The sequence below is a fragment of the Pongo abelii genome, chromosome 6 (genome assembly GCF_028885655.2).
Source record: "Pongo abelii isolate AG06213 chromosome 6, NHGRI_mPonAbe1-v2.0_pri, whole genome shotgun sequence".
NCBI lineage: Eukaryota > Metazoa > Chordata > Mammalia > Primates > Hominidae > Pongo > Pongo abelii.
The window spans coordinates 55,762,213-55,778,807 of NC_071991.2; the positions used below are offsets into that span (position 1 = coordinate 55,762,213).

At 40.5% G+C, this 16,595-nt stretch overlaps 1 protein-coding gene across 1 annotated transcript in view; it reads right to left on the reverse strand.

Moving 5' to 3' along the window:
- CHN2 (chimerin 2) overlaps window positions 1-16,595 on the reverse strand; it is a 317,079-nt gene that overhangs the window by 131,445 nt on the left and 169,039 nt on the right. The window contains exon 3 of the mRNA XM_002818096.4: window positions 13,503-13,558. Coding sequence (XP_002818142.1) covers window positions 13,503-13,558 — 56 coding nt within the window. The remainder of the gene's footprint in view (window positions 1-13,502; window positions 13,559-16,595) is intronic.

Consider the following 16,595-nt stretch of genomic DNA (forward strand, 5'->3'; position numbering starts at 1 on the left):
GCCCTTCTTCCCAGCAGCTCACTTTCACCCACTCTTCTTTGCTACATCTTCTTTGGCACCGTGATTCCTTGGCTCCATATGTTGGCTCCCAAAATCTGCCTCAGGCCCTCCTTGTTTGGACAACCCAATTAGGCATACTTTTCTGGCACTAGCCTGGCACTCTGTTGGCTAGAGTTTTTTGTACTCATCTTTGGCATCCTGGAGCCACAGGTCCAGGTGAAATGAATGTTTTCTCCCATCAAGCCAGATCCCCAGGAGGCCATGTTGGCTGGGCTGGCTGGCTGACCTCCCAACCAGGGCCAGAGAATCAAACCTGATGGGCTGACTTGTCCATACTTCTAATCAACCAAACAGGGATTTTACTCTAAAATAAGAAATACTGTAAAGGAGACTCAAAATCCAGGATTTAATCATGAAGAGAAACTTTATCTTCACATCTAATCTTATGTTCCTCCAGCTTCCAATTATGCATCTTCCTTTCTTTTGGTCTTCAGTGCAAATGAGAATCTGAGAATATTCTCTACAGAATAAGGCTTCCATTACTAAAAGCCATCTCTGTGCCACTAGATTGCCTGTTCATCCCCAAACTAAATAATCCTTGTGCCTTTGACCTTTTCTAATAGGTCCCAATTTCCAATCCTTAATTCATCTTCATTATTCTCCTCCAAACTCTCTTTAAATTCTCCACATACCTTTTAAGCCCAAAGAGCTTGAAGTACCCAATAGAATCAAATCAAATCAAGGCAAAACTAATGCTGCTGTTAAATTTCTAGAGGAAAAAAGATTGGGTGAATATACTCATTTAATTCCTCACTCTTGTTAGTAAATTCCTTCCATCAAAGCTTAATGGTATTTGGGTTAAGTGGTACTATACGTACTTTGGAAAAGGCAAAGTGTCTATCGTTCTTAGTTTTCTCCCAGAAGTTACTTTTTTCTCTTTCTCCTAGAAATGTAAGAGTATTAAGTGTTCAAAGTGATGGATACAATTAATCTACCTAAAGAAAAAGAAAGGAGAACAGAATCTGGGAGATGGTAGAAATTCAAGGCTTGTCTATTTTTGCATTATAGCTCCCTATGGAGACTTTTTAGACAGGTTTTCTCTCAATCACCTCCCCACAAAGGAATTTTAATATTACATATAGACTGTATATCTGTTTATGTTCTATATAGGTATTTGTGCTTTATACATACAAATAGTAAGGGTTTTTTTTTTGGTAAGAACCAAATTTCTCCACTTTAGGGGTGATATTGCCCCCTTTGAGAACTCATTGTCCACTGATAACATCATGACCTTCAGAATGCTTTTACATATATTCTCCCACCAGGAAGGTGGAAATGTATCTTTGCCTTCTTCTTATAGACAAGGAAGCTGCAGTTCAGAGTGATTAACTAATTTGCCCACCATCCTGCCCAGGGATAGCAGCAGATTCAGAGTTAAAACCCAATTCCTGATATCAGGGCCAGCACTCATTGCTCTATATTGTAATGATGACATAAAATCCAGAAGCCTGTTCTCTATTAAATTCTTTTTTACAAATTACCTACTTTAGCATTTCTGAAGCAAGCACTCCTCCCAAAATAATTCCCAACATAGTAATAAATAAAAGAGTAGAAGTGCCTTATTAATGCTTGTTCTTGCTTTCAACTATGCTTTTTCAGAAAAGTTCTCTATTCCACATTAAAAATTCTTGAGCATGGCTTATAGTGTTTCCAACAGCTCTCATGCCAAGCCATCCTCCTGCCTGTCAGGGCTGTGCACCCAAGAGAATGTCTTTGTTCCATGGGCCAGAGCACATCCTGCCACTCTTCTCACACAATCTTCATTTTTAATTCTTAACGTTTTATAATGAAAATTTTCATACATACAGAAAAGTTGAAAGACTTTTACACCCATATATACATCATCTAGGTTCTACAGCATTTTTACTATTCTTGCTTTATGGCATATATATTTTTTCATTCCTCTATCCATCCATCAATCCAACTTTTAAAAAGTAGACATCAGAGTTAAGTGCAGATATAGCACTCTTTCCTCAAAGGTGTTGGCATACAAATTATTAATCAGAATTCAAGAACATATAGGAGGCTAACACCAGCTTTGTTCCAGAAATTAAAGTCAGTTTAGCTTCCATGTTCAGATGTTGCTACCAAATAAACAGATCCCACACACCCCTTTAACTTCCTGCTGATGGAGCGCTGTGCCACCTTTGCTAACCGGCTTCCATCTCTTGAAGGGGAGAAAGTGACCATCAGAACGCAGGTCAAAGAACACCTGCTTCTTGTAACTGCTTTGGCCTCTTTCATCAATTTATGCATGTTAAACATGAAGGCCAAAATGTCCCTCAAAATGGCTTGGGATCAAATTCATCCTAAATTCCAAGGCTGAAACTCCTTTTTTTTCCACTAACATTTACGTAGTACTTGGGAGATGGTAGAAATTAAAGACCAATGCTTCTGATATATAAATGTCAGGCACTGTTCTAAGTGCTTTATGTATATTAACCCACTCTTTTTCTTTATTTTTTTATTTTATTTTTTTTTTTTTGAGACGGAGTCTCGCTCTGTCTCCAGGCTGGAGTGCAGTGGCACGATCTCGGCTCACTGCAATTTCTGCCTCCTGGGTTCAAGCGATTCTCCTGCCTCAGCCTCCTGAGTAGCTGAGACTACGGGCATGTGCCACCACACCCAGCTAATTTTTTATATTTTCAATAGAGATGGGGTTTCACCATGTTGGCCAGGATGGTCTCAATCTCCTGACCTCATGATCTGCCCACCTCGGCCTCCCAAAGTGCTGGGATTACAGGCATGAGCCACCATGCCCGGCCTAACTCACTCTTTAAAGTTACTTTTAGTGTAAGACCAGGGGTTGGCAAACTTTTTTCTAGCAAGGGCTATAAAGTAAATATTTTAGGTTTGGGATCATATAGTTTCTGCCTCAAGTACTCAGCTCTGCCATGGTAGCATGAAAGCAGCCACAGACAATATATAACAGAATGAGCATTGTTGTGTTCTAATAAAACTTTATTTACCAAAATAGTCTCCAGGATATAGCTGAACAATGCCTATGCTAGACTAAAAAGCCTGAGAGTCCATTCTCCAAAAACCAGTTTCAGGACCTCTTATTGTTAGCTCAAAACACAGAGCTTGCCAATGCCTCAAAGGCCTTTTTATTTAATGGTGGGTCAAATCATTCCTTGTTCATGCTCTTTCATCTTTTAATGCACTGGGAGGAGAGAATCATTAATTTTTAAGCTACGGCATACTGATGCCAACTTAAGAAATCACAATGAACTGAGGCAGAAGACGGCTGAATTACATTTTTAAGCAACTGAGACTAATGAAACACTAAGGAGTCTGAGGTGCATCTTTGAATTGAAAGGTGTTGATGAAGCATCATGAAGCCTGGTCTTTGAGAAGCCATGGAACCCTGAGAACCATGACAGAGCAAAAGGACAACCAGAGTAGTGTAATTACAGACTTGGTAGAAATATCCAAGGAGGTCGAAGAACATTCACCAAACAATCGATGTGTAATTACCTAGAAGGACGCAAGGTGCTGGATGGCAACCAAATATGCCTTTGTTGGGCTGTGCCAAGGCTATTTAATTTCTTTCCATAGAAGATGAGGAAATGACACTGACACTGGCCATGTAAATAAGGAGGAAGAAAAATATACCATCATTGAAGCAGAGCTTGCTATTCTGTCCAACAAGACAGAGACATGGTGTACTTAGAGCTAATGTCAAGTGAGATTGTGATTTGCTAAAGGACATAGCCAAAGAAGATTATTACCAATGGCTCAGTCAGCATCAGCCAGATGCCAGACGAGTGGTAGACTGAGGCAAGGAGGTGGGCCTGGGAAAGCACCTGCTCTGGACTGGCTTTTATTAGCAAATTCGTTATCTAAAATCCTGAATTGAGAAACGCTCATTAAGCACACAGAGGATGGACTGAGTGAAGAAACTAGCATCTTGAAAAACAAATGCAATTAAAGGATTTCTGACATACGATAATGAATTTAGTATTTTCATTAAGGCAAGAGTCCATTAAAACCAGGAGGAAATCTAGCAAGGATTCATGCGTAGCTACAGATAAGGAAAACACCTAAAAGATCCCAAAAGAGCTGGAATTCATAACAGTATATGCTGAACATGAATGAACATGAATCATCATATTAAGACTGAATTTGAGGCAGGGTGTGGTCGCTCATGCCTGTGATCCCTCACGCCTGTGATCCCAGCATTCTGGGAGGCTGAGGCAGATGGATCACCTGAGGTAAGGAGTTTGAGACCAGCCTGGCCAACATGGTGAAACCCCATCTCTACTAAACATACAAAAATTAGCCAGGCATGGTGGCAGATGCATGTAATCCAAGCTACTAGGGAGGCTGAGGCAGGGGGCTTGAAACTGGGAGGCGGAGGTTGCAGTGAGCCGAGATCATGCTACTACACTCCAGCCTGGGCAACAGAGTGAGACTCTGTCTCAAATAAACAAAACAAAACAAAACAAACAAGCAAACAAAAAACCCTGAATTTGAAATAGCTTTGTTAATTAGTAACACAAACATAACATTAGAAGTATAATACCAGAAAATGGAGGGTAGACGGAGGAGATCAGGTTTAATCAAGTACTGACCCCACCCTTACAAGCAGGATTCACATTTGGTCTGCAACATAAAAGAGTAAAGGAAAGTTAGAAATAGCAAAGAAGAAAGACAAAATATTTTTAAAGGGTGGAAAATAACATCTAGGAGGAAGTACATCTGGGAAAAATAAGGAAGGCTATGGGTGCCTACACTGAAATCCGTGAATAGTCTAGCACAAGTGCTGAGCAAATAGCAAGCATTACCAGGAGGCAAGAGCATCTTGAGTCTTCTATCCTTAGGGATTAGGGAGGAAGGATGAAATAGAAAGCAGAGAGAAGCAAGAACAGTCCTTAGAACAGTAGTTCTCACACCCAAGGGGGCATCAGAATCCCCTGAAGAGCTCGCTAAAATACAGATTGCTGGGCCCCATCTCCAGGGTTTGTAATTCAGGTGTGGGATGGGCCAGAGAACCTGCATTTCTCACCTGTTCCCAGCTGATGCTGGGATCACACTCTGTGACTCACTGGATTAGAAGCCCAGCCATGGATATGAACTGTCTGGGTTGGAATCTGGCCTTTGCCCCTCTTGTGCTTCCTGTCTCATTTCCTCCTGTGTAAAGTGAGAGGGATAACAAGCCCCATGGGATTGTGGTGGGCGTAGCATCTATAAAACTCTGAAGCCGGTGCTCAGGGCACAGGAAGTATTCCATATGTGATAGCTGTCATTTCTATTAAAAGACTGACAACAAGTAAATAATTAGGTAATATCATTCAGCATAGCCATATTAAAATCGAGGCTGTCTGAGATTGCATCATCCACATTTTTTCCAATGGAAAGCAGAATCAAGGTCAGAAATCTACGTCCAAGCCTCTCAGTGCTTGGTTGGACAGGCCACACTCCAGTAGGAGACACCGCTTATCTGGAGCAAAGTATAACCTGCCTTTATCAGCATTATTTCTCAGTTACAGTTTAACCAGGTGAGCAAAATGTGAAGCATGTCTTTAAATCCTCACTATAGCTCCAGCATTATGCACCTGCTCCTTTTCCTGGATAACCCTGATTACACTCCAAAACTTGTGGGGCCTGACCTCTGAGTCACAGAGCAGACTTAATATGGGGCTGCTGTAGGTAGCAGTTCCTATGGAGGTGTGACATTTGCTCTGTGTTTGGATGAGTAAGGCTGGTGTTACAAAAGCCAGTGCCTCCGCATAACCATTGTGTCTCAGTTTGTACCCCCACTCTCACTACCACCACCACCTAAGATCAATGAGTAATGGGATCTTGGGTTCCAGCTGTCATAGGCTAGAGGAGGATGGCAGAACACATGTTGTAACACACGATGCTATCAGTTCTTTTTTTCTAAAACAATGAACGATACCACATAGTATTCCAACTCTAGTAATTAAGGGAATATACATTTTCAAGTGAGATGTTAAGAAATAAAAATCAGCCAGGTGTGGTGGCTCATGCCCGTAATCCCAGCACTTTGGGAGGCCGAGGCGGGTGGATCACTTGAGGTCAGGAGTTCGAGATCAGTCCAGCCAACATGGTGAAACCCTGTCTCTACTAAAAATACAAAAATTAGCTGGGCGTGGTGGGCACCTGTAATCCCAGCTACTCGGGAGGCTGAGGCAGGAGAATGGCTTGAACCCGGGAGGTGGAGGTTGCAGTGAGCCAAGATCATGCCATTGCACTCCAGTCTGGGCGACAGAGCAAGACTCCGTTAAAAAAAAAAAAAAAAAAAAACAAGGGCCGGGCACGGTGGCTCATGCTTGTAATCCCAGCATTTTAGGAGGCTGAGGCGGGCAGATCACCTGAGGTCAGGAGTTCAAGACCCGCCTGACCAATATGGAGAAACCACATCTCTACTAAAAATACAAAAAAATTAGCTGGGCGTGGTGGCACATGCCTGTAATCCCAGCTACTAGGAAGGCTGAGGCAGAAGAATTGCTTGAACCCGGGAGGCGGAGGTTGCGGTGAGCCAAGATCGCGCCATTGCACTCCAGCCTGGGCAACAAGAGCGAAACTCCGTCAAAAAAAAAAAGAAAGAAAGAGAGAAAGGGAGAAAGGGAGAAAGGGAGGAAGGAAGGAAGGAAGGAAGGAAATAAATAAAAATCACCCAGAGAGATTGAAGAATCTTCTCCGGAAAGTTTGCCTATTATCAATCACTGTTTAATTTCCCATTTATTTTCCTCATTCTACTTTTGCCTCATCTTATGTCTTGGCATATGTACTGTTGTCTGGTGGCCCTCTCCAGCTCACCTCACCTGCTCCCCTTGGCTCTGAACTCCATAGCAGCTTGGTCTCAACAGCCCTTACCCAGTGCTTATGATTTCACCTTGGAAATGTCTAAATATGTTCTAGGTGCATACTTGCGGGGGTCTGTATTACTTTAGAAGAAGTTCAAAGTATTCCAAAGAAAGTGAATTTGGGGGCAGGGGGAGTATGCATTTTGGTAGCTCACAGTACTTGTCAATAAAAAAGAAAGTTTTTTGTTTCTTTAAAAAAGCAGAAAACATTTGGTTCTACCTTTAGGGAAAAAAATTCATAAGTCAAAATTTTATTTCTAACATTGGTTTTACTAGATTTTTCCCCTGTACTACATCAGGTCTAAACCCAAAGCAAGTCCAGTTCAGAAGAAAATTGCATCAAGAAAAAGGCCTGACAGCATTAGCGAGTGAGATGACAGCCTGGAGGAATAATGATGGGAAAGTCCTTCATTCTTGATTGTGTCGGCATTAAGGGGGAAAAAAAGAGACAAGCAGAGAAAGTCTAGGATGAAAAGAATAGGAATAGTTTTTCTGCAAGGGAAGAAATAGCTTTCTGATTACTACACATAAAGCCAATTAAAAGGTAATGAGACTGATTTTTGTTTGTGGCTTGTAGAATCGATCTCATTACTTTAAGACATACCTTGTCGAGATGTCTTAAATCAGTAGAGTTTTCACGTTCCTCCAAATGCACTTAGTTTTAAAACATTTATTTCAATAAATAAAAGAAGAAAAGGGGAAGAACTGTGGAATAGTAGAAAATCCCTCAGAGTTCACTTAAAATCTGTGATTCAAAATGTACTGAGTTAGTTGAAAATGATATGGTCAATCAATATGGCTTGTTAAGATCTTCCAGACATGCCTAAGATAAGATAAATGCTCTCGAGCTACAAGATTGTGAAGTCTAGATATGATTAATACAATTTTAAAAAGCATAATGAAGAAATGGAATGCTTTCGAAGGTTTACAGGAACAGTTTTTAGAAATAAAGATAGAAAAGAGTAAAATCAGTAGATATTTAGAACACCAAAAACTAGGGAAAAATGCATAAAAGAGGGTAGGAACATTTAAAGCAGTGTTTAAAAAATGAATACAATTCACTGGAAGGTAAAATAAGGTAGTAAGATACTACTCCAACTTAAGATTGGCCACTGCCAGCCGGACGTGGTGGCTGATGCCCATAATCCCAGCACTTTGGAAGGCTGAGGCAGGCAGATCACCTGAGGTTGGGAATTCAAGACCAGCGTGGCCAATATGGTAAAACCCTGTCTGTACTCAAAAAAAAAAAAATGAGCCAGGTGCAGTGGGGTACACCTGTAATCCCTGTCACTCAGGGGGCTGAGGCAGGAGAATCGCTTGAACTTGGGAGGCAGAGGTTGCGGTGAGTCAAGATCGCGTCACTGCACTCCAGCTCGGGGGTGACAGAGGAAGACTCCATCTCAGAAAAAAAAAAAAGATTGGCCACTGCCATCAGTACTTGGTCTAACTTCTGAACATCAAGAAAAAAGCTGATTCTGATCATGAATGCTAGAAATCTCTACCATCCATTTTTGCATTAAAAAAGTTTTCCAAAATAGACTATTCCATAGCAAGAAGGAAATGAAGCTATATAAAATGGAGAACAATTTCAAATAATAGTATGTCATTGTATTTCCCTTTTTTGAAATTGCTTTTTATAATCCCATATTCACTATAGCAATTTCAAAAAAGACAAATGACACCAAATCATTTACAGTCACAAAAGAACTTCTGCTTATTTAGTGTAGGCTTGAGGTAATTTTAGGGCAACTTGACTTTCAATGAGTCACACAAGTAAATCTTGCCATTTTGGCCTTTTGGAGAGGCCAAGAAGAATCTTGGATTAGTCCAGGAAAAAATTTTAGTCTGTGTTTAAGTTAGTACCTTAACAACTGCCAAAAGTCTAGCTCACTATCCTAATAACAGCATTGAGCAAATCTGATATGCTATTAGTAATAGTTTGAGAATCCCAAATTCCTTATGCTAGCAATCGCTATCCTTTTTTTTCATCATTTTGAAACTTACTGATTTATTTACTGATTCCCCACTGTTGCTTGGCTATGCTCACTGCTAAGGACATACCTATGATTAAGACTGATGAAGTCTCTGGAGCTTGTATTCTCCTGGAGAGGCATATACAAGCAACAATCAAATATGTTAAGAAAGTGTATCAGAGAGTGTATAAAGTGCCACAGATACAATAAACAAGGCAATATGACAGAGACGCTCCAAGGGTTGGGGAGGTGCTACTTTTTTATGGAGTTTAGGAAGGGCCTCTTATTATGTGAAATTTGACCTGAAACCTAGACGTGCAGAGAACCTGGGTCTGAGAATTTCAGGCAAAGGGCAAGTGCAAAGGCCCAGTGATAGCCACAGTGCTTTTTTCTTTTTCTTTCTTTGTTTTTTTTTTTTTAATGAATGGGAATAGAATCTAGTGGGGCTAAAAGGCAGTGCACTTGGAGAAGAATGGTACAGACAGGGCAGTGACAGACACAGGAGGCAAACTATGGCTCATAGGCACGGCAAGACATTTGTCACTAAGAGTAACAGAAAGCTATTGAAGGGTCTACTTTCTATTTAACGATGATGATTTGGGCTCCTGTCTGGTGACTGGAGTGTGTATGTGTGTGTGTACATGTGAGCTGCAGGGAAGCTGTGAGGAGGGAAGCAGGGAGATCAGGTGGGAGGCTCCTTACCTGCAATGAAATCCAGGCAAGAAATGACAACGGCCCAAACCACACGACATTCATGGGGATGGAGTACAGTGGACAATGCGAAATATATTTGGAGACAGACTTGATGCTAAGAATGGAGGAGAAAGGGGTGAGGGTAGGGAAGGGAGAAGTACAGGTTTCTGAAGTTAGGTGTCATCCAATGGAGTGAAGCCTAGTTCTATTCTGAACATGAGGCTGGTGGTGGCCTGTGAGACAGGTGGTGGCCTGAGGAGGTCCAGTGGACAGGTGGATAGAGGTGTCTGGAGCCCCGGGTAGAGGTCTTGGCTAGAGAAACAAATCTGAGAGTCAACATTCCACACAGTTTGTGACACACAACCCAGGCACACATTTGGTAACTAATACATGCTTATGATGTGACTGACTGATAGTTGATGGAAAAAGCAGTGAGAATTCTGCATATGGGAAGATGTTTTGCATCTGTTGGCATGGAGTGTTCAGGAAATGCCAGCAGAGCACCAGGTGCTGCGGCTGCTCAATAAATATTAATTTGCAGTCGTAAAGCTTCAAGAAAGCAATGAACTGTTATTTCAGGACCTGACCCTGCCTGGCTTAATTGGCGCCAGAGCTGTTGTTCAGCTGCTTGCACCTTCTGTTCCTCATCCTCAGTATCTTTTTTCCTGGTGGCTTAATTCCTGACCTGGGCATCTTGCTTTCTTCTTGATCACTGCCTCTTACCCTTACATTCAGAGAATACTGTCATCACTTCGACTCTGTCCTTAATGACCAGCTCAGAGCCTGTTCTTCACAGGTTTCTGACTCTGCCATGAATCATGAACATCAACTGAGTACCCATTATGCAGCAGGCACCATATTGGACACTTGACCCACATATGCCATTTATAGCAACCCTGCAAAGTAGATGCTTATCTGTGGGTTAGGCCTTAATCTCCCTGAGAGAGTAAGTGGTTGGCTCTGTGTTAGGTAGCTAGAAAGTGGTGGAGCAAGAAGTCAAAACAAGTCCAAGCTGACTCTGCAGCTGAGCTCCCTGCTTTCCTGGATTTGCTAAGTATGTGGATTTTGCCTGCTGAATCAGTCTGTACCCTTGACTCACCCAGATCCCCAGCAAAGTCTACTAGGTAGTTGGTATCTGTTGATAACCACCATGTATCAAGGCAGACTGGCCTACGTCTGTACCCTAGAGGGACAGTGTTCCACATCTCTCTAATTGCACACTTTGCTTGGTGCTCTAATGTGGATATTTATCATGTTGAACTGGCAGGTCCTAACCTGGGAAAGGCCCATAGTAGCCCGAGAAAGTATGAGTCATCAGAGAAACAACAGAGATTGAGTATACTGGAGCTAACACGCTAGGGACCAGGGAAGAGTGCTGGGAGGAGATGGATTGAAGACCAAGAAAAAGGGCCCAGAGCTGCGTAGAAGAGGAAGATGTGGGCTCTTAGCTAAGGGATAAGATGTAATAGGAAAATGTACGTAGAAAAAATTATAACTCATTGTTTAAAATAAACATCCTTTACTGCTTTATGTAAATATGTAAATAAAGCTTCAATCTCCCTGGCCACAAACTCACACAGAAAGGCTTTCTGTCTTCATTAGGCACGTCTCCCAAGCATGCAGGTGTGTTACAAGACAACGAGACGTATGACTAAGCACCGTCTGTAGTAGGGGGAAACTGTTTCACCATCATGCAAGAGAAAGTGGCACCTTCACTTGCAGGAGGCCAGCTCCTGGGAGGCTTGGGAATTTGGGCAGGAATTATCTGCAGTTAACATCACACTGGAGGACAAACTAGAGAACAAAGGGAACTGAAGCTACTCCTGCAGACACTCATCTGAGCAGCACCTGTTCTTCCAGCAAACTTGACCTGTTACTATCTGACACCTGCCTGGCTAGATGGGCCCCATGCTGCCTGCTGAGGAAAGGGAGCTGATGAATCTCCATTTCATGTTAGGTTTCGTGGCAGAAATGGGATATGGAATTCTACAGGAAAGCAGCATCAACCAGATGTCACTTACTAATATATCAAATTGGTAAGGTCAAAAGGCGAACAGCATGGTTTAACAGGCAGACAAGGGGGAAACAAGAGACATGGGCACCATATCCTTTAGTCACAGCAGATGGTGATGGCACCGCAACAGCAAACAGACATGCAGTGGACCCTTAGCCCGCTGGATGGCTGAAGAGTTTCAGCGGAACACTAGGAAGAGTTTGTAAGAGGATAATCCGAATCGCCTACCTCCACTGCTAACACTCCACCTGCCTTAAGAGCAACTGACATGGTTCCAAGGATTTTGAGAAACCGAGAGGTTTTCTCTCTCTCTCTCTCTCTCTTTTTCTGTCTCTTTCACACACACATACATATACAGAGACAAAATCTTAAATATATATTTAATTACATCATACTTTTGTTGTCTTTCATTATGATATTCAAAATGCCAATAGCCAAGTTCTTTGCTATATTCCCCACAAGGCCAGAGCTGAAATACAGTAGGCTCTCCATATATATTTACAGAATAAACAGATAAATGAATGACTATTTACTATCTGTTTGCATTTCAAGTTCTGGTGCCTGATCTTGCCTAGTGTCTTTTTATTAATGCCCCTAGATAGAGTCTTTAGTTGTATTCTAATTTGACAAATATTTTTTTCATTGAGACATTTAAACTCCTCTACCTCCTTACACATGGCAATAATTTTTCTGATGGAGAAACACTCAGTAAAAAGCAGGAGTGAAGGAAATTTTAGCAACTTGTGTCTTAATTCACACTGAGAACACCCTTATTTAGTGCATCTCATTCAAAAATTTATATTTATCCTATTTTTCTCTCATTTGAAAAAATATTAAATATTATTGGATTTGATTATTGAATAACAAGTAATATATTATTGAATATATTATTTGAATATATTGACCGCAGAGTTAGTGACAGGACAAGATCAGAGTAGCAAATAAATGGAACTCATCCTGGATTTTTCCTTAAGCACCAGATATTTCCTCCTCTCCAGCCACATGCCTAGGATGAGAAAGTCTACTGTGTACTAAAATTGAGATAACTTGATGAATTTCATTGCTCTTCAACAGATGTAAAATTTTATGTAGAAAAATGTATTAAACCATGATAACTTGGCTCTGAGTACGGGTATGCAGGTACCTAAGTCTTTGAAACAGGTTCAAAACAAGATCCAAAAAGTACTAATGTTCAAGAGTGAATCTCAACAGTGTTGGAATTGGAGCCTTTCCCCCTTGATAAGGCATGCATGGCACTTTAAAAGCTATCCGAGGCTCTATATTTAATCCCATTAATAACAAAAATAAGCAAGGACCCATGGGCCTTTGATTTGAAGGATATTAAGTATGCTATTAAAGAAACTGATCAGAATAAAAAGAAAAGAGAGCCTTAGCCCTGCCTTTCAAATCTTGCTGGCATCCCACACAATCAGAGAACTGATTAGTGAACTAAGGAAAGTTAGAATTACAACCTCATCACTTTTTTGTAAGGCTTTATTATTTTAAAATGTCATGTAAATATGACAAAGCATAAAGATTTACTAAATATGGGCATTGAAAGTACCCAGAGGTTTATTATTCCCTGTACTTTATCTACTGTAAGTATTTCATAATAAAAAATGCTAAAAGAATCAAAAGGATATTAACAAAGAAAACATCCAGAATACACATTTTTTGGTGTTTACAAAGGTTGTTTAATTTGTCTCGGCAATGGTTAAAAATATGAGACATCTGAGTCCAAGTTGGTTAGTATTTTTTAAATAATGTCTGATGTCAAAATATAGATTATGAAGATGTTAAATTTTTTGACACTCTAACAAACGTTAATAGAAATCAACTCCCAGGAAACCTGAAATCCCTCCACTCTCTACATAGTGCTGACAATTCATCATATTTAACAAGGTGTATTGGAAATAGCTGAGTACTGACCTCCCGAGGACAAATGATTCTCTTGGGACGAGGTGCCTCTTGCTGTAACTGATATACTGCCAAGAAAAGAGAGAGAGAGAGAGAGAAATAATTAGAATTAGAATACTGCAACACATATCGACATGCCTTCAAATATTTCCACCTAAGTACATCTCAAGGATTGTAAATATAAAAAAACTAGAGAATACAGGCACATTTTTTAGACTGGAAAAAGTCAGATTATTTATAGGAAATTAGTCACTGTGAATATGAACTTGCAAAATTGATTTTTTTTTATTCTTATAAGGCCAATTTAGTTTCATAATTGTTACTGGCATTGCTCATTTTATGGCTTTCTTGGAAGACCAAATATGGCTAAAATTCTTTTGACTATTTTAAAGATGAAATTCTACTTGTGAGTACCTGAGTAGTAAGATCATATAATAGGATTCCTGAATTTAAATGCCGATGTCTCTTGACATACCAGGAAAAGAACTGGCATTTTAAGAGGTGTGTGATTCTCTGAGATGTTAGTTATGGACAAAGACATAACTGATTCTGTGAGTGAATGAAACACCAAGCCATTTCTCTCTTTTCTCCCTCCATTTTTCCCCTGTCTATCACACTGCAAATTCTCATCCATTTGATGACTTCCCATCCATTGTCATTCCTCTTTCCTAGGCCCTTTCTCATCTTAAATAATAATAACTCCTTCCTAACCTAATTTAAAGACAGACTTTCAGGCTTAGGCAAGGAGGAAAGCAGGTCATTGTATATAAAGCAATCTATCAGACAATTATTTGTGATTTTTCAGAATATAATGAGTGATTTTTCTGCTGCTCAGCTAGTCTGTTTATTTCTGCTAAAGGGAAAAGCTATCCTAAGTGGGTACCTTTGGATTCTACTTCTGTGAAAATACAGGTTGAAAAAAAAAGTTGATGTTATCTTCAGAATCCTGAAGAGGAAAGAATTAATTTTTAAATTGAATAAATCTACAAAAAGTTAAAAAAAACTAGATCTGATAAAGTCTTTCTAGAAAATGTAATAAGACAAGCAAAACTTTCTGATCTATTTTTAGGTCTAAAAATAAAAAATGTAATTGAAGGGTAAGTGATCATATGGAAACACAGATAAAAATGATGGAATATATTTTGTAATTATGGCTCCCCAATGTCTTTGACTGAACGTGGTTATTTTCTTACCTAATTAGTGTAGACTACCTGGTTTTAGCACAGAGAAGGAACTATCTAACCCTTTATACATTTTGAAATGTACCACATTTCTAGGTATAGGTCACCCACACCAATGTGTTACCTAAAGATGACTGCAGTCATCTGTGAAAGGAAAACAGAGTTCAATATAACTCTTTAGCTCAGAAGGACATTAAAAATGACAGATAAAAAGAAGGCTTCTACACACCTGCCTCCCTGTGGAGGAAGAGCCTTCAGATCCCAATGAACCAATACATGGAAAGTGGGACTAGGTGGAGGAAAGATGAATGGCCTTGCACATAAGATCATCAACCAACTGGCACATACTGTTCACCTTGTGCTATCTCTTTCCATTGGCTTCCATGGCACCACCCTCCTGGTCTTCTTCCTTTGATCCTGGCTGCCTCTTTCCTATGCATGTTGCTGCTCCTCCTCCTCCTCCTCCTCCTCCTCTACCTGTCCATTGACCATAGGAGAGGCCCAAGGCTTACCTTAGACCCTCTTCAGGTCTCATTCTCTTTCTTCTCTCCAGGGAATCTCCTCCACCCCTAACACTTCATTTATCTCCTATACACAAAGGCTCCCACATCTCTGCTCAGAACCCTCCTCTAAGCTCCAGGATGTATATCTTACTTCCTACAGATTCCTCCTGATTTTCTCAAAAGAAAAGGGACCTCAACTTCAACATGTCAAAAGTTGAACTCAGGATCTTTTCCTCCAAATCTAGGCTTCTAGGAATTCTGAGATCAGTGAAGGAGCCATTATTCATCCTATTTCTCTAGACACCAGCATCCTAGAAGTTGTTCATCACACCTCAGATGGTCAGTTCATCAACAGACCTGTCACGTTTACTTTGTAACATCTCCAAAGTCTGTCAACTCCTCTTCATCACTATCATTAACACCCTACTCCAAGCTCTGGACTCTTCCCACCCTGCATCCTGTTTTTTCCCTGGTGGCTAGAGTGACTGTTTTAAAACATCAATCAAACCATGTCACTCCCCGGCTTAAAAGCCTTACATGGCCTCACATTGCTCTCAGAGGAAGATCAAATGCCCTAAATGCTTTTGCCTGTCTCCTTCTACAGTGTTACAATGTGTCATGCTCTCTGCTCAGCCAAGTTGGTTTCCTCCCCTTTCCCTAAATACACAGTGTTCCCTTCAACCTCAGGGCCTTTGCATATGCTATTCCTTCTGTCTATGACATCTTCCTCTCCTCCTCCTCTACCTCTTGTTATCTGCCCCTTATCATCATGTCCTTAGTTCAAATATCAACTTCATGGAGGAGTCTTTCTTGACATCTCTCACACCAGATTCAAAGACATCACCCTAGTCTATGCTCTTACAATCCCCTGTACTTTCCTTTATATAACTTATCAACAACTATAGTTCTGTATTTATTGATGTGAGTTTCAAAAACAATGATCTCTCCCTGCATGTTGTAAGTCCCACCATGAAGGAAGGGATCATGTTTGTTTTTGCTTTGTCTTGTATCTTCAGGTTTTGTTGAGGTGCTATGGATATAAATATAAATAAAACCACAGCCTCTACTTTCAAGAACCCTATCAGCTTTAGTGAGAGGCCCAAATATTTTTATGAAATAGTACAGTAAGTACAGGGCTGGCAAGGATCATCAAGGCTTGGTTTACCAATCTCTGTTAGAAGGAAATAGTTAAATTAACTGTGGTACGTCTTCCGATGGATACCATGCCCATGTAATAAGGACTGAGAAAGCTCTCTATGCACTGACCTGGATCGATACTCTTGACATTCTGTTAAGCAAAAAGAGCAAGGTAAAATACACACACACACACACACACACACATACACACACACACACAACCATAAATACATAGAGTACACATTCATTTTAAGAAAGGGAGTAAAATAATAATGTATATTCAC